This window comes from Drosophila elegans, unplaced genomic scaffold, assembly GCF_018152505.1.
Source record: "Drosophila elegans isolate 14027-0461.03 unplaced genomic scaffold, ASM1815250v1 contig_476, whole genome shotgun sequence".
Taxonomy (NCBI): Eukaryota; Metazoa; Arthropoda; class Insecta; order Diptera; family Drosophilidae; genus Drosophila; species Drosophila elegans.
In genome coordinates this window covers 12,277,786-12,297,720 of record NW_024545863.1, presented here as the reverse complement: position 1 = coordinate 12,297,720, position 19,935 = coordinate 12,277,786, and the positions used below count along the sequence as shown (strand labels likewise).

General features: G+C 45.3%; 2 protein-coding genes across 5 annotated transcripts; one reads left to right on the top strand and one right to left on the bottom strand.

Annotated features, from left to right (window-relative positions):
* The first annotated feature begins 8 nt into the window (after positions 1-8).
* On the top strand, positions 9-9,650 carry LOC108137456. The gene is made up of 7 exons (XM_017259155.2): positions 9-751; positions 842-3,103; positions 3,648-7,695; positions 8,215-8,282; positions 8,350-8,478; positions 8,591-8,786; positions 8,849-9,650. Exons 1-6 carry the CDS (start codon positions 467-469, stop codon positions 8,750-8,752), a joined length of 6,954 nt encoding a protein of 2,317 aa, XP_017114644.1. The 5' UTR covers positions 9-466; the 3' UTR covers positions 8,753-8,786; positions 8,849-9,650.
* Positions 9,651-9,822: 172 nt separating this feature from the next.
* Positions 9,823-19,779, bottom strand: LOC108137457 (dihydropyrimidinase). Of its 4 annotated transcripts, none has more exons than XM_017259157.2 (12): positions 19,660-19,779; positions 16,178-16,265; positions 16,053-16,116; positions 15,329-15,519; positions 15,196-15,272; positions 14,814-14,948; positions 14,687-14,749; positions 13,800-13,946; positions 13,298-13,536; positions 11,583-11,818; positions 10,971-11,444; positions 9,823-10,642 (listed from the first exon to the last, which is right to left on the bottom strand). In XM_017259157.2, the coding sequence occupies exons 2-12, from the start codon at positions 16,254-16,256 to the stop codon at positions 10,563-10,565; spliced, it is 1,785 nt and encodes a 594-aa protein (XP_017114646.1). In that variant the 5' UTR covers positions 16,257-16,265; positions 19,660-19,779; the 3' UTR covers positions 9,823-10,562. The 4 variants fall into 4 exon arrangements, with proteins under 4 accessions (XP_017114646.1, XP_017114648.1, XP_017114647.1 ...); XM_017259159.2 differs by lacking the exon at positions 13,298-13,536 and adding an exon at positions 12,147-12,370; XM_017259158.2 differs by having other exon boundaries at positions 19,639-19,750.
* Positions 19,780-19,935: the final 156 nt, after the last annotated feature.

Here is a 19,935-nt window from a genome sequence, read left to right as displayed (position 1 = left end):
CTAGCTGAAAAAATGGCTGAAATCCAAGTGTGTGTGTGAAGGAAACAGTGTGAGAAAAATTTGCGTTTGCTACCAATTCGGAAATAACGGCGTTGCGGCGACAAAATCCGACTCCATTGTCTCCTGGCCACCGCAGCTGCCACGCCCACAATTTCCCACGCAGGAGGCTACGGGACGAACGTCAGGCGGAGCGTCGGAAAATTGGCAATTGATGCCCACTCTCAGCGGCCTGCAATTACAGAGAAGCCAGGCCAGAAACCGACTTCACCGACTCCGGCAGGTTCTCGTATCGAAATGTGGCTACCGGGCCGAGCAGAGAAGCTACCAGGCGCGGATAACTAGATGAAAATTGGGCGAAGAGCACTCCCTATATGTAATATATATGTAATACACACGCGCCTGCCCCGCCGACAGTGTACACACATCAATAAATCGGCTTGATACACACATACGCAGTTGCATCAGCATGTCCGACCGTGATTCTGATTCTGAATCCGACGCGGGTCCGCCCGTGAATCAGCAGCGGGCGCAGCGGAACCGGCGCATCATCATGCGGATCGAGTTCAAGGACTCGGAGGACACGGCCTCGGATCGTGACCTGGACGAACAGCCTTCTTGTTCCACGGCATCGCGGCAGAGACGCAGTGCCCGCCGCCAGGAGGTGACCTCGAGCGCCGTGCCCCGGAAGTCAACGCGCAAGTTGCGCAGTCGCCATGGACCGCAGAGCGACTGCTCTTCCAGCGGCAGCGAGGTAAGGCTTTGTTCCTTCATCTCTCACCACCACTTTTTCTGCGCCTCCCTGCCGGAATCATCTTCTAATGCTCCACATACTTCTTTACAGATCAATCAACGTTCCACGCGCAGCAGCAATCGGAAAAAGGTAGAGTCCTACGACGAGGAGGAGCAGGAGCAAGAGCAGACGTCCAGTGCGGCTGGCAGACTCCATCCGGCGACCGCTGAACCCGATCCCGGCTTCAGTTCCGACAGCAGCAGCAACGATCTGCTGGAGAAGTGCCCCATTTGTCTGCTCACCTTCCGGCAGCAGGAGATTGGCACGCCAGCCACCTGCGAGCACATCTTCTGCGCAGCCTGCATTGACGCCTGGTCGCGGAATGTCCAGACCTGTCCGATTGACCGCATCGCATTCGACCGGATTGTGGTGCGGGACTCGTACGCTAGTCGCCAGGTGGTGAGGGAAGTGCGGGTGGACTTGAGCAAGTCCAAGACCGAGTTGGTACTGGACGAGGAGGCAGACGGAGCGGTGGCTTCCGAAGAGGAGCTGACGAACTGCGAGGTCTGCGATAGTCCGGAGCGGGAGGATGTGATGCTGCTTTGCGACAGCTGCAATCAGGGATACCACATGGACTGCCTGGACCCGCCGCTGCACGAGATTCCCGATGGCTCCTGGTACTGCGACAACTGCATTGACTCCGAGGACGAAGATCCCGATGAGCAGCTGGACGACTTGAGTCAGTTGTACGCTGATATTAGGGGAATGGGATTGCCGGAGACGCGTCTCAGGGTGCGGGAGGTGCAGCAACCCCCGAGGATCCTGCGCACCAGCCAGAACGAACGCATTCGAGCGGCTGTGCTGCGACGCACTCGCTCCGGTACTGCCGCGGCCGAAGATTCCACTCTGACCCGAACGCGTACCCGCACCACCACGACCACCACCACAACCACTACAACAACCACTCGGCGCACAGCCACTAGCACCACCAAGCGTCCCGCTCAACGTCGCCGCCGGAGGAGGACTCGCCATCGCACCTACGTGGTGGAGTACGACCTGAACAACTTTGACGAGAAGTTTGCCCTGAAGACCAGCAAGAAGGTGATCAGACGACGTCGACGACGCCGTCGCCGTGTGGTGGCCTCTGGTGAGGAACCTGGTCGCCGTCTTACCGCCAGCAAGCGACTGGCGGAGCAGCTGGGCGTGAAAACGGACGGGGTACAACGTTCCCACCTCGGTGGGGGTACGGCCTCCAGCTTCTCCCTCTTTGGGAACGCCAACGACCTGGAGTACTTCTCAGACAGTGAGCCGGATTTCGGCGGCAGTGCCACTTCTGCTGGACTCGGATCGACTGCCGTGCAAACCTCGGTGCGCATTGCTAGTATTGGAGCACCGCGCATCCGTAAAGCATTGCTCCAAGGCAAGGCACGGATAGCTGCCACGCCTTCGCCTTCGGCTCCGGCTTTAGCTTCAGCTGGCGACATACTGTCTTCAATTTTGGATCTGCAGGATCGCTGGCACGGAGCTTCGCGCAACCTGAGCGATGTGCACATTAGGGCGGATGGCACCCTCAATCTGCCCCAGAGACCTGCGCCGGCAGAAACACCAGCAGCAACGCAGCCAGCGGCCACTTCGAAGCCGGAGGAGCATGTGACCCAGGCGCCGCTTTACCAGCGCGGAGGAGCAGGACCCAATTTCAGTAGGGGCGGTGGATCAGGCGCAGGAGATAATTATAACAATCGTTACAGCGGAAACAACAGCTACAGGGGCGGTGGAGGAGGCGGCGGAGCGTCTGGTGGTGGAGCAGGAAACTCCTCGCGCCAATCGACGGGCGGCGGAGACGGCCAAGGGGTCGGCGGTTTCAGTAACCAAAACTTCAGTAGTCCCAGCCCCAACAACAGCAACACGAATGTGTCCAGCTTTACTCCCTTCCACCTCCGTTTCAACACGCCCACGCGCCAGCAGCAACAACGCCAGCAAAACGTGCCCCCTGCCAACCAAGCCACGCCCCCTTTTCGTGGAAGTGCACCACCTTCAGCCGCGGTGGCGTCGCCATCGAACAGTTTTCCAGCACAACCTCCGATGTTTGCTCCTCCGCCTGTAAATCATCATGCGGCACCGGTGATGGGACTACCGCCAGTGCTATCAGTACCACCTCCGCCCATGCCACCCGCCAGCCTTCCTTGGAACACTCCGCTCTTCAAGATGAACACGCTGCAGCAGTCACCGTTGAAAGCCAACGATCGAAACGTAGATGACGATGCCGACAACTGTCCGAACTTCTCAATTTACTCGCAGGAATCGCAGGCGGTGGCCAATGCCTCAGCCATGTCGACGGGCGTTCCACAAGGACCAGCTGACGTGTCTGATAAGGTATGTCATTCATACAAATATTTCATAATGTCCATAACTTAAAAAATGTCCAAGTAGTTGGGAATAAGAGCTAATAACCATGACTCACACAAGATTGCGATTGTTGTAAAAATTTTGTTGAGGTGTTTAATCTTTAGGACTTTTGAGAACTTGACTTACTCTACAATCAACATTGGCGCCTCTACTGTCTGCACAAAAAACGTTATAAACTATAAATTGAAAACAAATTCTTATAATTTCACCAAAGCTCAAAGAAAAAGGGAGTAGCGTAGTTTCCTAAAATTTATTGTAAATGTTTAAAATTATGATTCTTTTCACAGAATATTTTGCCTTCATGTTATTGAAAATTATACAAAATTTAATGGAAATTACCCAGAGAAATGTTTTCGGAAACAAAGCAAGTCCTGTAGTTCATGAAGATATGCTAAAAATATAGCTTAGATAAGTTACTTTTCTTAGTTATACAGTCGTTATTTTCTGCACCACACTAATGTCACTTTTCTGATTCTTCATTTTGTCAACATAATCATTTCAACTGTGACAGGATGATGACGATATGAACGAAGATTTAGTACAATTAGATGATGATGACGATGATAACGAGATACCATTGCCCCCGGGGCCGGAACCCGAATCCGTACCCGAAAAAGTCAATGATGACCTATACGAGCCGGAGAATCCAACCGATGAGCCAGACGAACCGGAAGAAGACGACAAGTCCAGTGACGGTGAACCCATGGAAGAGTCGGATGCCTCCGATCACGAGCCCAACAGTAGCAGCAGCAGCAACGCCCACATGGTCGCAGCTCCTGCAAAAGAACACGACGAAGAGGAGGCCAAGACGCGCAGCACTCCCAGCCCGGTGGTCAAGGAGGATCGAGTGGCGGACCGAGATCGGGCTAAGGGTGTTCTAGAGCTCTACGATGACAGCGACTGGGAGGAGCTAGACATTGACAAACCGAAGGAGTACGAAAAGGCGCTGGGTACGGAAAGCGAGCCACAAACCAGCCCCAAACCGGCGCCATCAGAGAGACCCGAGTCCCATAAAGATGGAGATGCCGAGAAGGACGACAACGCAAGTGGCAGCGAACACGAGCCGGATCGCTCCTACACGCCCTGTCTGGACGAGAAGACGACGGCGGAGGGAGAGGCAGATGGCGATGGCAATGGCGAGGAGGAAGAGCCGACGGCTCAGTCAAACGACGCCACCAACAGTCCCAAGATGGGCTCCTCCAAGCCGTCCGATGACGAAGAAGAGCCGGGGCAAGCTGTCGGTACGGATGTTGTGTCTGAGGACGATTTAAACAATGAGAACGGGTCAAAGCGACGCAGTCGAAGCCGTGGAGGAGCGGTCAAAGAAGGTAAGTCCAAGTCGAAATCGCGTTCAAAACGCAACAAGGACGAAACTTTTAAAAAGATTGGCAAGCGACAAAAGGGTCGCAACTATCGCGGTGACAAACCGGATCCGGAACAGAGCCCCCGTTCGCGTTCCAGGAGTCGTACTCCAAAAAGCCGCACCAAGAGCCCGAAGCGAATCAAGAGCGTCGGTCGTAGTAGAAGTAGAAGTCGAAGTCGCAGTAAGAGCAAAAGCAGGAGTAGGAGTAGGAGCAGGAGCAGGAGTAGGAGCCGGAGTAGGAGCAGGAGTAGGAGTCATACTCCCAGTCGCAATCGGAACAGGCGTCGTCGTGGCAGTCGATCCAAGTCCTACTCCCGCTCCCATTCAAGGTCCCGATCGCGTTCCAACTCCCATAGCCGCCAAAGATTCGCCTTCCGTGGACGGGACCATCAGCGTGGCTTCATGCGTGGCCGTGGCGGTCTACGCTTTAACTTCCGCAACCAGCAGTTCCACAACAGGCCGTTTCAGCACTACAACCAAAACCACAATCACAACTACCACCAGAATCAGAACTACCACCAGAATCAGCACCATCAGCATCAGCATCAGCATTACTTTAACTTCAACCAGCAGGGTCAGCACCATCAGTTCTTTCAGCGTCCCAAACGCAGGGAGTTGCCGCGCTATGATGTCCGGAACGTGGTGGGATCGAGGCACCAACACCAGGCCAAAGATCGCTATGGTCGTGACGCAACGCGTTCGGGTAGAAGTCGCTCGGGAAGACGCAACTCGCGTAGTTTCTCTCGAAGCGTTTCGCGTGGATCGAGGGGTTCGCTGCGCTCCCGTTCTGGTTCGGCTAAACGGTTTCGCAGCTTTAGCATCTCGCCGACGCCACCACCAGGCACTTCGCCATCTCCCCAGAAACAAGGCGGCGGACGACGAACGTCTCCGGGCAGACGCTATGCCGCTCGCTCCCCCTCGCCGCTACCGCCGCCGCCAAACGAACGAGGCCATAGCCCAGTGTCTATGCACTCCAGAGCATCGCGCTCGCACACTCCAAATCGCATCAATGGGGGAGGCAATAGATCGCCCCTCTATCCCGGCTCGCCGCGTTACACGCCACGGTTGAGTCGCAGCCGGAGTCGGAGTCGTTCCAAGAGCCCCAAGGATGCCCCCAAGAAGAAGAAGAAGAAATCGGACAAGAAGAAAAAGAGTAAGAAGAGGACGGGCAGTGGCAGTCCGACGACGGCCGCCCGGATGCGTCGCATCTCGCGGCAGCGTGATCCCTTCGAGGATGCCGACGACTTCCTGGCGCCGCAGAGAAAGCGAAAGAAGGGCGGCATGACCACTGGCCAGTGGTCACCGTCGCCGTCACCCGGTCGCTGTGATTTCCTACACGATGGCGGCTGTCAGGACAAGAATCCGTCGTGGACGCCGCCGCTGGGATCGCCCAAAGGGCCCGGCGGTCACTACGACAACGATGGCGGCCTGACGCCCAAGAAGGCAAAGCGCAAGCGCGACAAGAGCAAAAAGAAAAAGAAGCAACATCCCCTGGAGAAGCAGCGCAAAGAGAAGAAACGTAAGCGGCGCACACAGACGCCAGAGCCACTGCCATCCAAGGAGGTGTTCGCCTCGGGCAACAACATTCTGGTGAGCGTGAGCTTCAACAAGGAGGCGAACACAAACAATGCCGCCACCACGCTGAGTTCGCAGCAGCAGTCGATGGTCACAATGCCAACCGGCAGGGAAGATCTGTTGAGCAATCGCTTGACCTCCATCGATCGCCTCACCAACAGCAATCTTGGCAGTGTGGTGGGCGCAATAAAGAAGGGGAAGCGCAAGCGCAAGAAACTGGAGGCCAAGCCGGTGGCCATCATCGATCTGGAACGCTCCCCCTTCCAAGTGCACCAGGAGCCGGCGGATGTCATTGTGCTCACCGACAGCGAGGATGCCACAGACCAACACTCAACGAGAAGGGAACGTGACAGGGATCACGACCTAATGAGGGAAAATGGACAAAGGGAGAAGACCCCGCAGGTCGGTTCCTTGGACGCGATCATGGAGACCTCGTACGAGAACATGACGCAGTCGACGGGCCCCAAGACGCCGCCGGAGCCGCCCCTCGTCAAGTTCAACCTGCCCACCAAAAAGATGCAGCACAAGGCGCGCAGCAATCCGCTCCACGAAGACGCCGATGACATTAACTCGGCGGACGAGCTGGAGGCAGCCTGTTCGCTGGCTCCCGAGGAGCAAACGCCCCAGCACGGCCACGGCAGCCACGATGGTGGCCAGAAGATCGGTCCGAACACGCCTCCGGAGTCCGGGCCGTGCTCGCCGGATGCCTACGATCCCTTCGAGCCCACCAAGTCTCCCTCGCTCTCGCCCAGATCGCCGACACCAACGCCATGCCAAAGCATGGATCAGCAGGCAGCCAGCATGCCAGTGAGCAGTGCAATTGGATCGGGAGCCGGTGACAAGGGTGAGGGCGATGTCACGCATGCAACCGTGTCCAATGCGAGCACCAGCACCCAGACCCAGACGAGCGTGCTCAACCCAGTGGATCTGGTGATGGCGCTAATGAACAAGCCGAACCAGAGTGGAGCCATCCAGCAGGAGAGTGAGGTAAGCTCGGCCCAGTACATCAGCAGCAGCAGCGTCAGCCTGACCCTGGGCGTTGGCTCCAGCACTGGCGGCGGCGGCGGCGGCGGAGGAGGAGGAGCCAGCGATAGCCATGACAAGGGGTCCGACGGCAAGAGCATCACCGTTCTCTCCAATGTGCTGCTCACGAGCAGCAGCGTGGTGTCCAGCTCGCAGCACATACCGTCTATATCTAGTCCAACGCCTCCCTCGAAGAAGCTCACTCCGCTGCCCAAGGCCGGAGGAAGTGTGGCCAGCAGCAGCAGTGGCGTTGGCAACATGCCCACCACCAGCAGTGGCGTTGCCGGCCTGCGGAACGGCAGCGGCATGGGGAATGCCGGAGGAGGATCCGGCAACGCCCTTGACGACTCCTTCAACATGGACATCGAAAGCCCCTACTCTCCGGGCTCTGCAGACTACGAGGATCTGTTCGAGCCGCCCATCTTGATGGAGGGCAACAGGCGGAAGGGTGGCGCTGCCGGGGGCAAGGTGGAAATTTTCGATGACCTGTTCGGGAGCAGTTCGCCCGTGGGCAATATCCGGATGACATCACGATACAACACGGCGGCGGGCAAGAAGTCGCATCGCAGCAAGGGTGACCGCAAATCAAAATTAAAAGGTGAGTGTTTTTATTGAAAGCCTTAGTTCACTTTTCCAATGACAAAAGATAGTTTTTTTTTTTTTTTTTTACTTATGTAAAAAACTATTTAAAGTTTAACTTTCCTAATGCCATAAAAATCATTAAACATATGCCTATTATAGCTTATATTTTGAGTAACTTTGATCGCTTTGAATTTATCAAGGCTTTTTTAAGAGATTTTTTAAAATTAATTGATAGAACGAGGAAAAATGTGGAGAATTTAAATTGTAATTCCTGGCTAAAATTTTTAAATCTCTTAGGTATGGATAATTTTGATAGACTTAAGCAATGTCTAGTTACTCGGCTCAATATTATTTGAGTTGAAATTTTTACCGCTTTAAAAATTAAGATTAAGAAGAAAAGACTAAAAAAACCTTGTCTAGAACGATACAAAAAAATCGAAATTTTGAAATCGTCAAGCCCAAGCAACTTCTTACCGAGAAAAGCAATGTAAAATGGATATGCTATGGATTATAATAATTATTTTTAAAATTTCAGGGACAAGAAATGCTGATGTATATGACGATGTGCCGAATTCGGCAACGGATCTGCAAAATAAGGACAGAGTGAGTAAACTTTAACACACACTTGGGGTGCAGCAACAAAAATATACATTTGGTTTGTTATTTGCAGCTTTTACGCAAGTTAAATCGACAAGAACGTGTGGTTGAGGAGGTGAAATTGGTGTTAAAGCCATACTTTAACAAGAAAGCGATTACTAAGGATGACTACAAGGACATCATGCGGAGAGCTGTGCCGAAGGTAAGTGCCATAATTCGATGATTTCTATTCAACCTTATTTCGTATATAAATACAAATTAATTTAACAAAACACACAACATTAAACTAATTATTAAATTTCTTTCTGTATTAGATCTGCCACAGTCGGTCGGGTGAAATTAATCCACACAAGATTAAAAATCTTATTGACGCCTATGTAAGGAAATTCCGGGCAAAGCACAAGAAGTTAAGTCTCCTTAACACGGGGCAGGTTAGCAGTGCGGTAAAATGTGCCGCGTATTTAAAAAAACTGTAAGCAAAAGCAAGCAAGCGAGCGCCTAGATTTGGCAGTAAGTTCAACTTTACAAACGCTTATTTGGTCAGAATGATAAAGAAATTTGTGTATTTGCAGCGTTGGGTAGAAATATCTAAAGAATTTTGCGGCCGCATGCATGCATTCCTACTATCTACCAACAAAATGAAACCAACAATATTCACCACCACCATCGCAAAACTAAGGCAAAACAAATGGAAAAACTCATAAACTGTCATTAACTATTGGAATTTAGTTGCTAAGTCAATTTTAGGTCACTTTACGAATGATTTTAGACTGTAAGCGAAACACAGAAGTGAAGATTTTAAATATTAAGCAGAAGCAAGTTTGCCACCTTTATTTCGGTTACCCAAAGCACCACAAAAACACTTTATTTATATCAAGACTAGTTCATTAGATTGTTTATTCGTACGACACCTGTATTGATAATAATATACCTGTTTTGCGTGAGCATTAACCAATTGTAAGTAGTTAAGTAAAGGCAAAACAAATTTGTATTTTACCTCTGATAATTTAACTATTTAATTTAAAACACATCTGAAAAACTAACTGATAACCCCAAAACCATTGGCATTGCATTGAATGAAGGCATAGCAAATACCTGGCATTGTCGTTCATGCAGTCGAGTATTTTTCTTGAACGAAGATTGTTATCGAACAAGTGTAATTATGTATTCATATGAATAACTGCATGGCCAGTTATGCAGTTTGTCAATCAAGCACTTGATTTCGCATAGTCTGTCAGTCATCATTTTTGAATAAAGTGTAAGAGTGTTAGCGTTGCAACACAATTGATAACAGTAAATATAAATAAATACAAATTGTGCTAAATCGTTTTGTAAATATCCACATAAATAAAAATAAAAGCGATCAATAACTTATCCAAAAATGTTGTCTTAATTGGTCTTGTCCTTGTCCCTTTATCTCATCATTATTACGTTTGACTCAAACGCTCCCATCTAAAGCTTTTGCTCATTAAATCACAAATAAATCAGAACAATATTTTCCTGAAAATTATATCACTTTTAACTAAACATGAAAACAGTTTTTTTATTTTAGTTTTTTGGTAAAGTTTATTAGTTTGATCTTTGTGTTCTGCTTTTGTTATTAAATGTATGTATATAAAGTATGCGTTTATAATAAATAGTTCTGCACATATATAAGTTTTCATTGAAAATATGATTGAAGTATCTAATTTAAGACATTCTCAGATGAAGTGCCGAATTTGCTCCCAAACGGTACGTTGTCTCACGTGGCATGATCGATGTACTCTACTTCAAAGCGGGTTATCAATAAACAATTGCAATAGTGTAATAAATTGAACTCAGTTATTCTATCGAGCCTTTTGATTTTGTTTGGATTGCCTACTTTAGCTTTCAAGAGTACAAACAAATTGTGCTACATCTCCTTGTAAATAAACAAAGTATTTAAAAATAAACGTGTTCAACAAAAAAATACATTATTACGCGATTTGGTTTGATTTTCATAGACCTCAATTTGACAATAAATTTACTTGCTTAATGTCTTCTTGGTTGAAGAATTTAACAAAAAGTATATTAACAAGAGGCAATCGGATCTAAATGTTAAATGACAAAGCAGATTTTGCATTCCTTAATCGGTTTTTGGCTATATGTACTTATTTTGAAATTGGGTTAGATTACGATTTTGTTTCAGGGTTCTATATTAAATGCCAGTTAAGTTATCGAATGAGCGCAGACTTTGGCTTACACTGTCGTCGGAGATTGTGCGATTCCGCATCCACACACATTTCGATGCGACATCGGGTGTGTGGTCTACCAGAATCCGGAAGACTTTCCGCCAGGTGGGTTCTTCACTTTAATGCACGCTCGAACGCCGGACCTGTCGAGTTCCTCTGTAACGATTAAAATGTTTGTGTAAAAAAGTTATCTCTGTGTTAATTTTTTTTTTTTTTTTTTTTTAATACAATTTATTTATTTATTTTTTTTTAATATCTTAGAATATTCTTTTTAAGTTAGATAAGACATTAATTTTGAAAGCTTTCTAGATTTAAATGTTCACACAAATCTGTTATTTTGAAAGCTTTCTAGATTTAAATCTTCATCTGTTATTGCAGATCAAAAATATATATGTACATACATCCATACATATATGTACGAGGAATACGAATAGTTGTTAAGAAGTAACTATTCAACCCTTTAGGGGTTTTTGGAGTCACCTACCGCTTATGGAGAAGGACGACTCCTGCATGTCACGCTTGCCATCGACACGTCCGCGCACCGAGGGCGTACTGCACAGTGATCCTTCCGCCGGCATGGCCAGGTTGCCAGCCAGCATGGCGCTGATGGGCTCCTGCACTGGGATTTGGATGTCCAGCTCGGCGAACCGCTTGGCCACGTTGCCGTTCTGTTTCTCCTCGTGCTGCTCCTCCGGCGGCGACTGCACCTTGCCCTCGATGATGTCGTAGACGAAGGGCGGCCGGACGGGCGTGGGAATGAACCGTCCGAAGCCCTCCGCCACTCGTACATTGCCCTGCTCGGCACAGATCCTTCCGCGCACCAGGACGAACTCGCAGACGCCGTGTACGGTCATGCCCTCGAATATGTTGAAGTCACATGCGTGGTGGTGCGTGTCCTTGGAAATGGTACGGGTGGCATTCGGATTCCAGATCACAATATCCGCATCCGAGCCGACAGCTAAGCGAATAAGGCATGGGATTCAAGTAAATCAGTTTTTTAATTATTATGTAGAAGCCTCTTTATCAACATTATTCAACTAGTTGTGCATATATTCTTGACTTTCGATTGGATTCTGTGGCTTGCAACGTGACTTACCAATGCGACCCTTCTGGGGATAAATGTTGAATATCTTGGCCGCATTCGTGCTGGTCACGGCCACAAAGCGGCAAGGATCAAGGAGACCGGCGTGGACGCCCTTCTCCCAGACCAGCGACATGCGATCCTCCAATCCATTGACTCCGTTCGGTATCTTGGTGAAGTCGCCCTTGCCCAATGCTTTGTGCTCCTTGTTGAAGGTGCAATTGTCGCTGCCAGTCAGCTGCAGATCATCACTGGGGGCACAATGTAAAATGATGATTAAATATACGGATAAAAACATTCCTTTTTAAGAGGTCAGTGAAACAAAACGAAACAAAAACAATCACCGGCAGGGTGTGGAATGCAACGAAAATGTTCTGATTCTTGGATACTTACTTACAGAACCCCTAGTATACATACATACATATGTGGAATCAAAGTTACCTTAAAGGTGCGAGCATCTAGATACGTTATTACCTTTTTTTTTGGGATACTAAATGTTTAAATTAAATTGATTTTGAATGGCAATTTTAAGCAAACCAATTGGTGCCTTTGATTCCATACATTTGGGGCAGTACTTACTAGGCCAGGGACTTCATCAACTGCCTGGGTGTCTCGGCGGATTCGCGGATCGGGGGACTGGTGATGCAGTAAATGCGGTCGCCCTTGGGCACTGCGCTCATGGAGCGACCCAGGGAGCTGGCCAGCGTCTCCCCGAAAACGCAGTAGCCACTGCGACGGGCGCGACCCACGAGCTCGGCGGAGGATTTGCTGGTCAGGCCGGACACAAAGAGCGGCGTCTTCATCTGGACGGTGTGTGAGCGTGTGTAAGTGAAGCAATGGTCAAACAGGAAACAGGTCGACGGATTAGTGGATTAGTTAGATCGGGCAGAGAGCGTAGTTAGTTAGTTAGTCGGTTGGTTGGTTAGTGGATATGATTAAAGCAGGCATAAGCAAACCAGTTAGTATGCGGATTAACCAGCATCAACAAAGACAAGTAATCCCAGGACCAGAGACCGTAACTATTGTAAGCATCATATACCTGAGTTAACATTCTCAAACGACTCACTTAAATTTAATTTTCTAATACAGGTTACTTAAGTAAATCGTTTTTGGTTGAGCTAAAGACACAAAATTGTTTGAAAATTCTTTTTAAAAAAATATTTTCCAACATGTTTCAAGATTTTGTAGAAGAAATATAACGTACTAGGGAAATGAAAATCTTTGTATCTATATCACATTTAGGTATGATTAGTATCAGGATTTTGTAGCAGAAATATAACGTACTAGGGAAATAAAAATCTTTGTATCTATATCATATTTAGGAATGATTAGTATCCTAACATCGCATAAAATGTTAAATCAATAAAAAAGTAAACCCCCTAAGGATTTTAAAGAAGTATTCCTAATTTTCTTAGATTTTAAAAAGTAAATTCTTCCTCCCTTTCCAATATTTTGGAGATCTATAATAATACCTATATTGACTTTATGTTAAAACTTTAAATGGTTAAAACTAAGAGATACGGTTCATGAGGTACTTAGTACTTTTTAATAACCCTTGGTCTTTTACTCTCGTAGATCAACTAGCTCAGTGCCAACTTCAAACAACAACTGTTATTATATTATATTTATATCAAAAATAGAGTCGCGGATGATACGAATAGCTAAAGTACATTTTTGTGACTCTGATTTTTACGGTCCCGGCCCGGAGTGTGAACCCAGGCACAACTTACTTCGCCAGCAGCTTCATCAAGAACTCGGGGGTCGTCTTGTCGGGCCGGAGCGGCGGACTGAGCACATGCGCCGCCTCGTGATCGAAGCCCAGGTGCTGGCAGCATGGCTGCCAGGTGCCCAGCGCCGCGGCCAGGGTCTCGCCCATAATGTACCGCCCCCGATATCGGTGGCGGGCCCTGGCCAACTCAATGCCGGCCGACTTGCTCATCACGTGCACCACGTACAGCGGACAAGCGGCCTAATATACATATATATATATATATATATATGTAGGTACGTTTATGGTGGGGTTATATCGAGTGCCGCATACCGCATACCGCATAATATGTACAAAGGGTGCATCATACACAATGGAAATAATAAGAAATCAAAATGTGTAACATAAATAAACATAAGTAATTACAGTCCGGCGCAGTGACTGGCACTTGGCCGGCATGGACACAAACACCGCCGCCTCCAGAGTACCGTCCCTCCCAGAGTATCTCGTGCTCGTGCTCTTACCTGATGGGCCAGCACACAGGCGCGGTGCACCGCCTCGGCCTCGACCTCCTCGGGTCGGGACAGCTCGTGACCCTCCGGCCCATTGATGCCCTCGGCCAGCAGGCGCTGCGTGTTCTTCGCAATGATATCGCCATTCTCAGCGTGGACCTGTGGAAAGGGTTCAAGTTGGTTTAAAAGTGACTTCACTTCGTCGAGAGGCCCAACTATCAGATATCCTATAATCATCCTTCAAACTATAACATTTTTGCTAATAACTTATAAAATAATAGTTCGATTTGGAAAATGTTTTTATATGTCCTTAGACCAATATCTAACCTTTACCATGATCTTACTTTGTATGCATTTACATACATAGTTTGTATTGCTAACAAAAACAGTTTAACTTAATGGTACTGAAAACTGGGAAATTTGCAGGGATTTTATATAATCCTAATACGAGATCTACCAAATAATTTTGAGATCGCAATTGAATTGAGTTAATCTCAAGGGATATATCAAAATAACAATGTACATTTCAATTAGCGATGTAACCAACAATTAAATCACTGACTTTGCTTTTTATTGTGTTTAGGCTAGTTTCTAACAACAAGTAGAACAGTTTACGCAAACGGAAAACCAACTAAATTGAATAATAGATTAATTTACTTGTTAGACATTATTGAAGGGGTACAATGTGCTATGCATGTAATTAAGTAAGTAATTCTCTAATTCTCCTTTCCTAAGCAAACTGTAAATATGTATGTTTTAAAAAAACAAGAATCTTTTTGTAAAGTTTAAATTTGTATTTAATGTATACCTATGCAAAAACCAAAATATATTTTTATAACAGTACAGTAAGAAAGTACGCTTTTCTTCATGACCAGATTGGTCATTTTTTTTTGACTTACCATTGCGACACCATTCAAATGCCTAATGCGCTCAAAAACATCCAATAGATCCGAATCGTTAAGCTTAAATGGGAATAAACAAATTGTAAATTAAGTAATTATTGCATTAAATTAATATCCGACTTACCTGATATAGACCCTTGTAAGCCATGAATGTTTTGAAGGAGTTCACTCCAAGCTCTTTGCACAGAATGCCAATCTCCTCAGAAACCGACTTCGACCACCAGGTGATGCCCACATGCAATGCGTAATCGCAGCACACCTGCAGAAAGAAATAGTTGCATTTAGTATATGTAAAACTATTTGTAAATGGATTTAATTATAATTATACATTTATAAGGATGTTAAAAAAGACTACCCTAACATTAAATGTCAATCTGATTTCTAAAAAATTAGCGTCAAGTCAAATTAAAAATATAATCGAAAAACTAATATTTGTATAAATAATGAAAAATAAAATAGTAATCAATTAAGGTCGAATAATTTGTGATACCAATTAAATTTCTCACCTTGGGATCGGCCCAACTGCGCCACTTGTCGTAGGCCTCGATCATCGACTCATGTTTGTTAGGCAGAACAAAATCGACTGGAGAAATTCAGGGGTTAGAGCCTATACTCAAGCCTTGATGGACCATTGCTTACTTATCATAGTGGTGCCACCTGCGACGGCAGCTCGGGTTCCATGGTAGAAATCATCGACGGCCACGGCTCCGCCGAAAGGCAACTGCAAATGCGTGTGGGGATCTATTCCTCCCGGAATGATCATAAGCCCGCTGGCGTCGATGGTGCGGACTCCTCCTGGTATCGTTATTTCAGACGAGGGTCCCACAAACCTTGAAAAAAAAGAGGGTTGGATTTTTTCTTAGACTTGGTTGACTTAGGCTTTAAGAGGGAAATATATGTCTTTTTGGTGAGTCATGCCAACGCCCTTAATTATTCTGCTAAAGTGTGTGAAAAAGGTTTACTCCTTATTGGACTGGATTGGGAATGGTTTAGGATCAAGGGACTTTATTAATCGGAAGTCATGACAAAGCCAAAGTTAATAAAAACAGCAAAATTAAAGCAAATTTTCAAAACGAATAAATTAATTTTATTGGTATTGTAGTTTTCTAAAAACTAAAACGAAGTTTAATTTAATTATTGCCATACGAGAAACATAACTTTTACTTCAACCAAATAAATATTTCAATTTTTAAGTAAATCAATATTTATATTTTGATTAAAAAAAAAATGTAACTTAAATTGTTAATATATGCCATGTTGTATAGGTATAAAAATAATTTTTATCAAAATATTTTTAAGATTGATAACAAAAAGAAAAATTTTTTAAGGATTCGATCAAATTGTTTAAATGATTTGCACATACTTGATAATTCCGTCCTCGATGTACACGTCCGCTTTAAACGATTTATCATGGTTGACAATCTCGCCTGTAATGAAATCAATGTTTCTAACTTCAGTTTTTCACACGGAATCGGTTAATGAGCTTACCATTTTTAATATAGACACGATTCTGGGCGCTCTGCAAGTGAATCGGCACCTTCTTAACCGGTTTTGGGCTAGTCGACATGGCGAGAGTCTGCAATTAAATGAGTGCTGTGAGTGAGTGTTAGACTAGACTGGGGAGGATTTCCCCATTTCCCACACACAGACACGCGAGCTGGCGTTTTCATTCATGCACTTGGGGTTGGTTGGGCCTTTTGTGGTGGCCTATGACTCATCGGAGGCATCGCTTCAGGACAGGCTCCAGACACGTGCCGTACATTAAACTGCGCAAACTGAACTTAAGCCTTTGCACTCAAAAAATTGAAATTTAGATAGGTTTTATTTTAAAACAAAAGAACAAAAAAGAAAGATCCACCAATTAGATAATTGAATTCAGAACTTAAAATGGAAATTACCCATTATTGCTCATAATAAATTATTGCTTTTATAAAAATGTATTGACTATAATAGCCTTTTTCTAACTATGTATGCATTCAATTGTTTGGTTTTTTTTGGAGGTTGTATCTACATACTCCTTAAAACGACAAGAGAACTTCAAACTTTATTATGTTTTGAGTGTATGGCACTCTCGAAATCGGTAAGTATTTATGCTGTGGGGTGTTATGAGGACTTATAGCAGGGTTGACGATGCTGTGACCCACAGTGCAGCGACACAAATGTCATCGCAGCTCGTTTGTCTTTTCAGCAGATTGGTTACTGCACTTTGAAAGCGTTTTGTTCCGCCGACAGACACACCAAATACAACACAATATGGTAAATGCATAACAGGCAGAATACTAATGTTGCGACTAAGCCATTACAAGGGCCATCTCTTCCGACGTCTGCGCTGCAGTTATGGCCCAGTCAGCCCAACCAGGCCAGCGGTTATTAACCCCTGATGGTGGTCTTGGTCTTCCCTCTCAAGTATTGTGTACTTGGTGTGGAGTGGCGATACTGCCGATGCGATGTACTACGCCCTCCACACACACTCTCTCACATCGGATATATCACTATTGGGGACTCGAGAATGGCATTGACGATGGCCCGTAAAGCCTCTAAGTTCAAATTGTGCCACACGGGCACAGCAGACTTGAAAAAAAAAAAGAGAGTAAGTCAGGGCGGTGCGGAAGGCATTTGTTATGGTGCTATGAGTATTCTCCATACAGCTGCGGTCAATGGGACAGAACCTCACGGCCGGTATGTGGGCTAAAGTGATTTATTCCACTGGTTGGTGTGTTAGTTTTCCTTTGACTATTTTTTGCATGGAAAACATACTAGGAAATTATGTCGCTAAAATATCTATTTACAACTTTACAAAATCACTCCCCTTGACTAGAAATTTTTTTTCTCCTGTAAACAGCTTATGTTGGTAACAATTTCAGTTTTACAATACATATTTATATGTTAAAATAAATGTAATAAAAGTAAGAGAGACTTTGTTGTATTGGGAGTAAATTTCAATCTTTATCAAGGGATAAAACTAATTTCTTAAAGTTCATAGTGGGCATTTCTCCGAGTGTATTTAACTCCCGTCATATTCCAAATATCGTTACCTATTAGCAAGTACAGCTTTTACCGCAACTGTGCGTCTGCATACTTTGTTATGGTAATGATTATTGGGGTGCATGACGAGTTGAGGATGGCTACATTTCATTAATTCAATTTCGACTGGAAGCCTGGTGTCCACCGAAGTTAGCGCGATATTGGATAAGTGAGCACTTTCCCCTTTGGTGGCACACAACCAAAACAAAAAGAGCCCCTCTGCCGAGTGCATGTGTTTGGATGCAATGAACTAGATTATCTCTTAACGTGGGCATACATACATATACATATGTACGAACGTGTATTTAATGCATACAAGTGGGTCTGTAGGTACATAATGCAATTAATGCAGTCGTATTTATATTGGGGAAAATGTGCAAAGCCAATTCTCTGTAGACATTTTGTAGGTCGCCTAGAGCTCTTTAATTTGTAAAAATACAAATGCACGAATGTTTTTATGCTTGCCTTAATTATATTCAGTGGCGTTCGTAAGCCGGCTGTCTATTAATTGCTTGTAATTTTGCATCAGTCACTCACACTTGCTGCACCAATTAAGCTCTCTAAAATGACTGCTAGGCCAACTATATAGTTAATTTAAATATGTATTTCGGTTAGACGTTGGACACCAACAAATGCGAGTTAGTGAGATGGTCTTCAACATGTTTTCAATCTTAATGGTTTTTAGGAGCACCATCCTTTAAAGCAAATCCATCTTTAAATTTTTGGGTTTACGATTTTTTAAGAAAACACACTTTTAAGATGACTTTTTTTCATTTTTATTAATTATTAAGTTAATATACCTATGTTTTTTAAAGATAAGTTTGAAAAACTAAGCTAACATATTCATATAATACAACAAATTGTTCGTAATTAAAAAAAAACTTATTTGCACGTAACACCATTTAAATGTTAAAATATCGAAATAATAGTAAATTAAGTGCTGACCCAATTGACAAATGATTATCAAATTAAACATCATATACCTTTTTGTTTTTGTAAGCTATGTTCCCTTTATAGCGCAAGCGGCGGGTTTTACTCATTTGAGGAGGCTTTTATGCCGGCTATAAAATCTTGACTTATCTTATCAGTCCTGGGGCCCATCCTCCAGATGTTGGAGCGTGGTCTGGTAGCTTCGGTACCATTGGGGGTATGGATGTTATTGACAAACGTGCGCCACTATCGCGAGCCAGTTGGATGAGCATGAACTTAGAAATCAAATCCTGACCCCAAGCAAGGCGCACATGTGCGCGCTCGATGTACAATGTACATAGAGGCACGGCTAAGTACGTCAATAAAATCAATTCCCCGCGGGCACATCCACATCCACATCCACATCTCCGCAGACATCGCGGTTGGTTATGCGATTGCCGGTTTGCAGAGTCCAACGACTTGGCTCTTCGTTTGTTATTAAATCGATAAAAGGCAGCGGCCCGCAAAGGAAGCAACAAGAAAAGCCTGTACCTGGACCCACCCATCGGCAATGGGTGTTCGGAGATGGAGATGGATATGTGTACATTGCACCTGATTAGCGGGTTGATAAATGCAATTGCACAAATATATCCACATTCAGGTGCCCCAATGTACATATGTACATAAATACGTTTTAGTGCACCTGCATGCACATATTGGGATCGAGAAATGCTGTCATTTGTTTGAACAAAACGCAATCGCGAATGCTGCCCACAGCGTTGGAGAAATTTTAAATTAACGGCCAAACATAAAAGTATACATATGTATACTAATGTGTGAGTCTAATAAAATTTGAAAATAGAACGAATAACTGAGAAAATACCCACGCATTGCGCACAAGTATACACACACACACACACCTACACTAGTCGGAAAAACAATTGCAATACAGAAAATTTAGGAAAATCAACTCGCTTTTCTTTTGCATTGGGAACAACCACGAATTCAATACGCACGGCTCTTTTTTAGGAAATTACCGTTAAATGGCTACAATCTCACGCGATTTGGCAGTTGAACGAATTTAATTTACACTCACGCACAAGTTCACTGTTTGAAAATCGAGAAACATTTAAATCTCGGTAGAGGTGGAGATACTTTCGATAGCTCCGCTGCTTTGCAACAGCGACTCAACAGAATTCTGTTAATATAACTTTAACAGAGCAATGAAACCCCTTTCTCTGTTAAAAACAGCGGCAGTTGTTTCTGGCGTTGCCAGTCTTAAATTGTAAGTCGTATTTATTCAAAAATTAAAA

What these genes read in the sequence shown, in the direction of transcription:
- LOC108137457 (XM_017259157.2), bottom strand. Translation starts at nt 16,256, where the DNA reads ATGTCGACTAGCCCAAAACCGGTTAAGAAGGTGCCGATTCACTTGCAG. An exon ending in GCAGTTGGGCCGATCCCAAG is followed by an intron (nt 14,949 to 15,195) that starts GTGAGAAATTTA and finishes TTCTTTCTGCAG; the next exon opens with GTGTGCTGCGATTACGCATT. An exon ending in CTTACAAGGGTCTATATCAG is followed by an intron (nt 14,750 to 14,813) that starts GTAAGTCGGATA and finishes TTCCCATTTAAG; the next exon opens with CTTAACGATTCGGATCTATT.
- LOC108137456 (XM_017259155.2), top strand. Translation starts at nt 467, where the DNA reads ATGTCCGACCGTGATTCTGATTCTGAATCCGACGCGGGTCCGCCCGTG. An exon ending in CCGCAAATCAAAATTAAAAG is followed by an intron (nt 7,696 to 8,214) that starts GTGAGTGTTTTT and finishes TTAAAATTTCAG; the next exon opens with GGACAAGAAATGCTGATGTA. An exon ending in ATCTGCAAAATAAGGACAGA is followed by an intron (nt 8,283 to 8,349) that starts GTGAGTAAACTT and finishes TGTTATTTGCAG; the next exon opens with CTTTTACGCAAGTTAAATCG.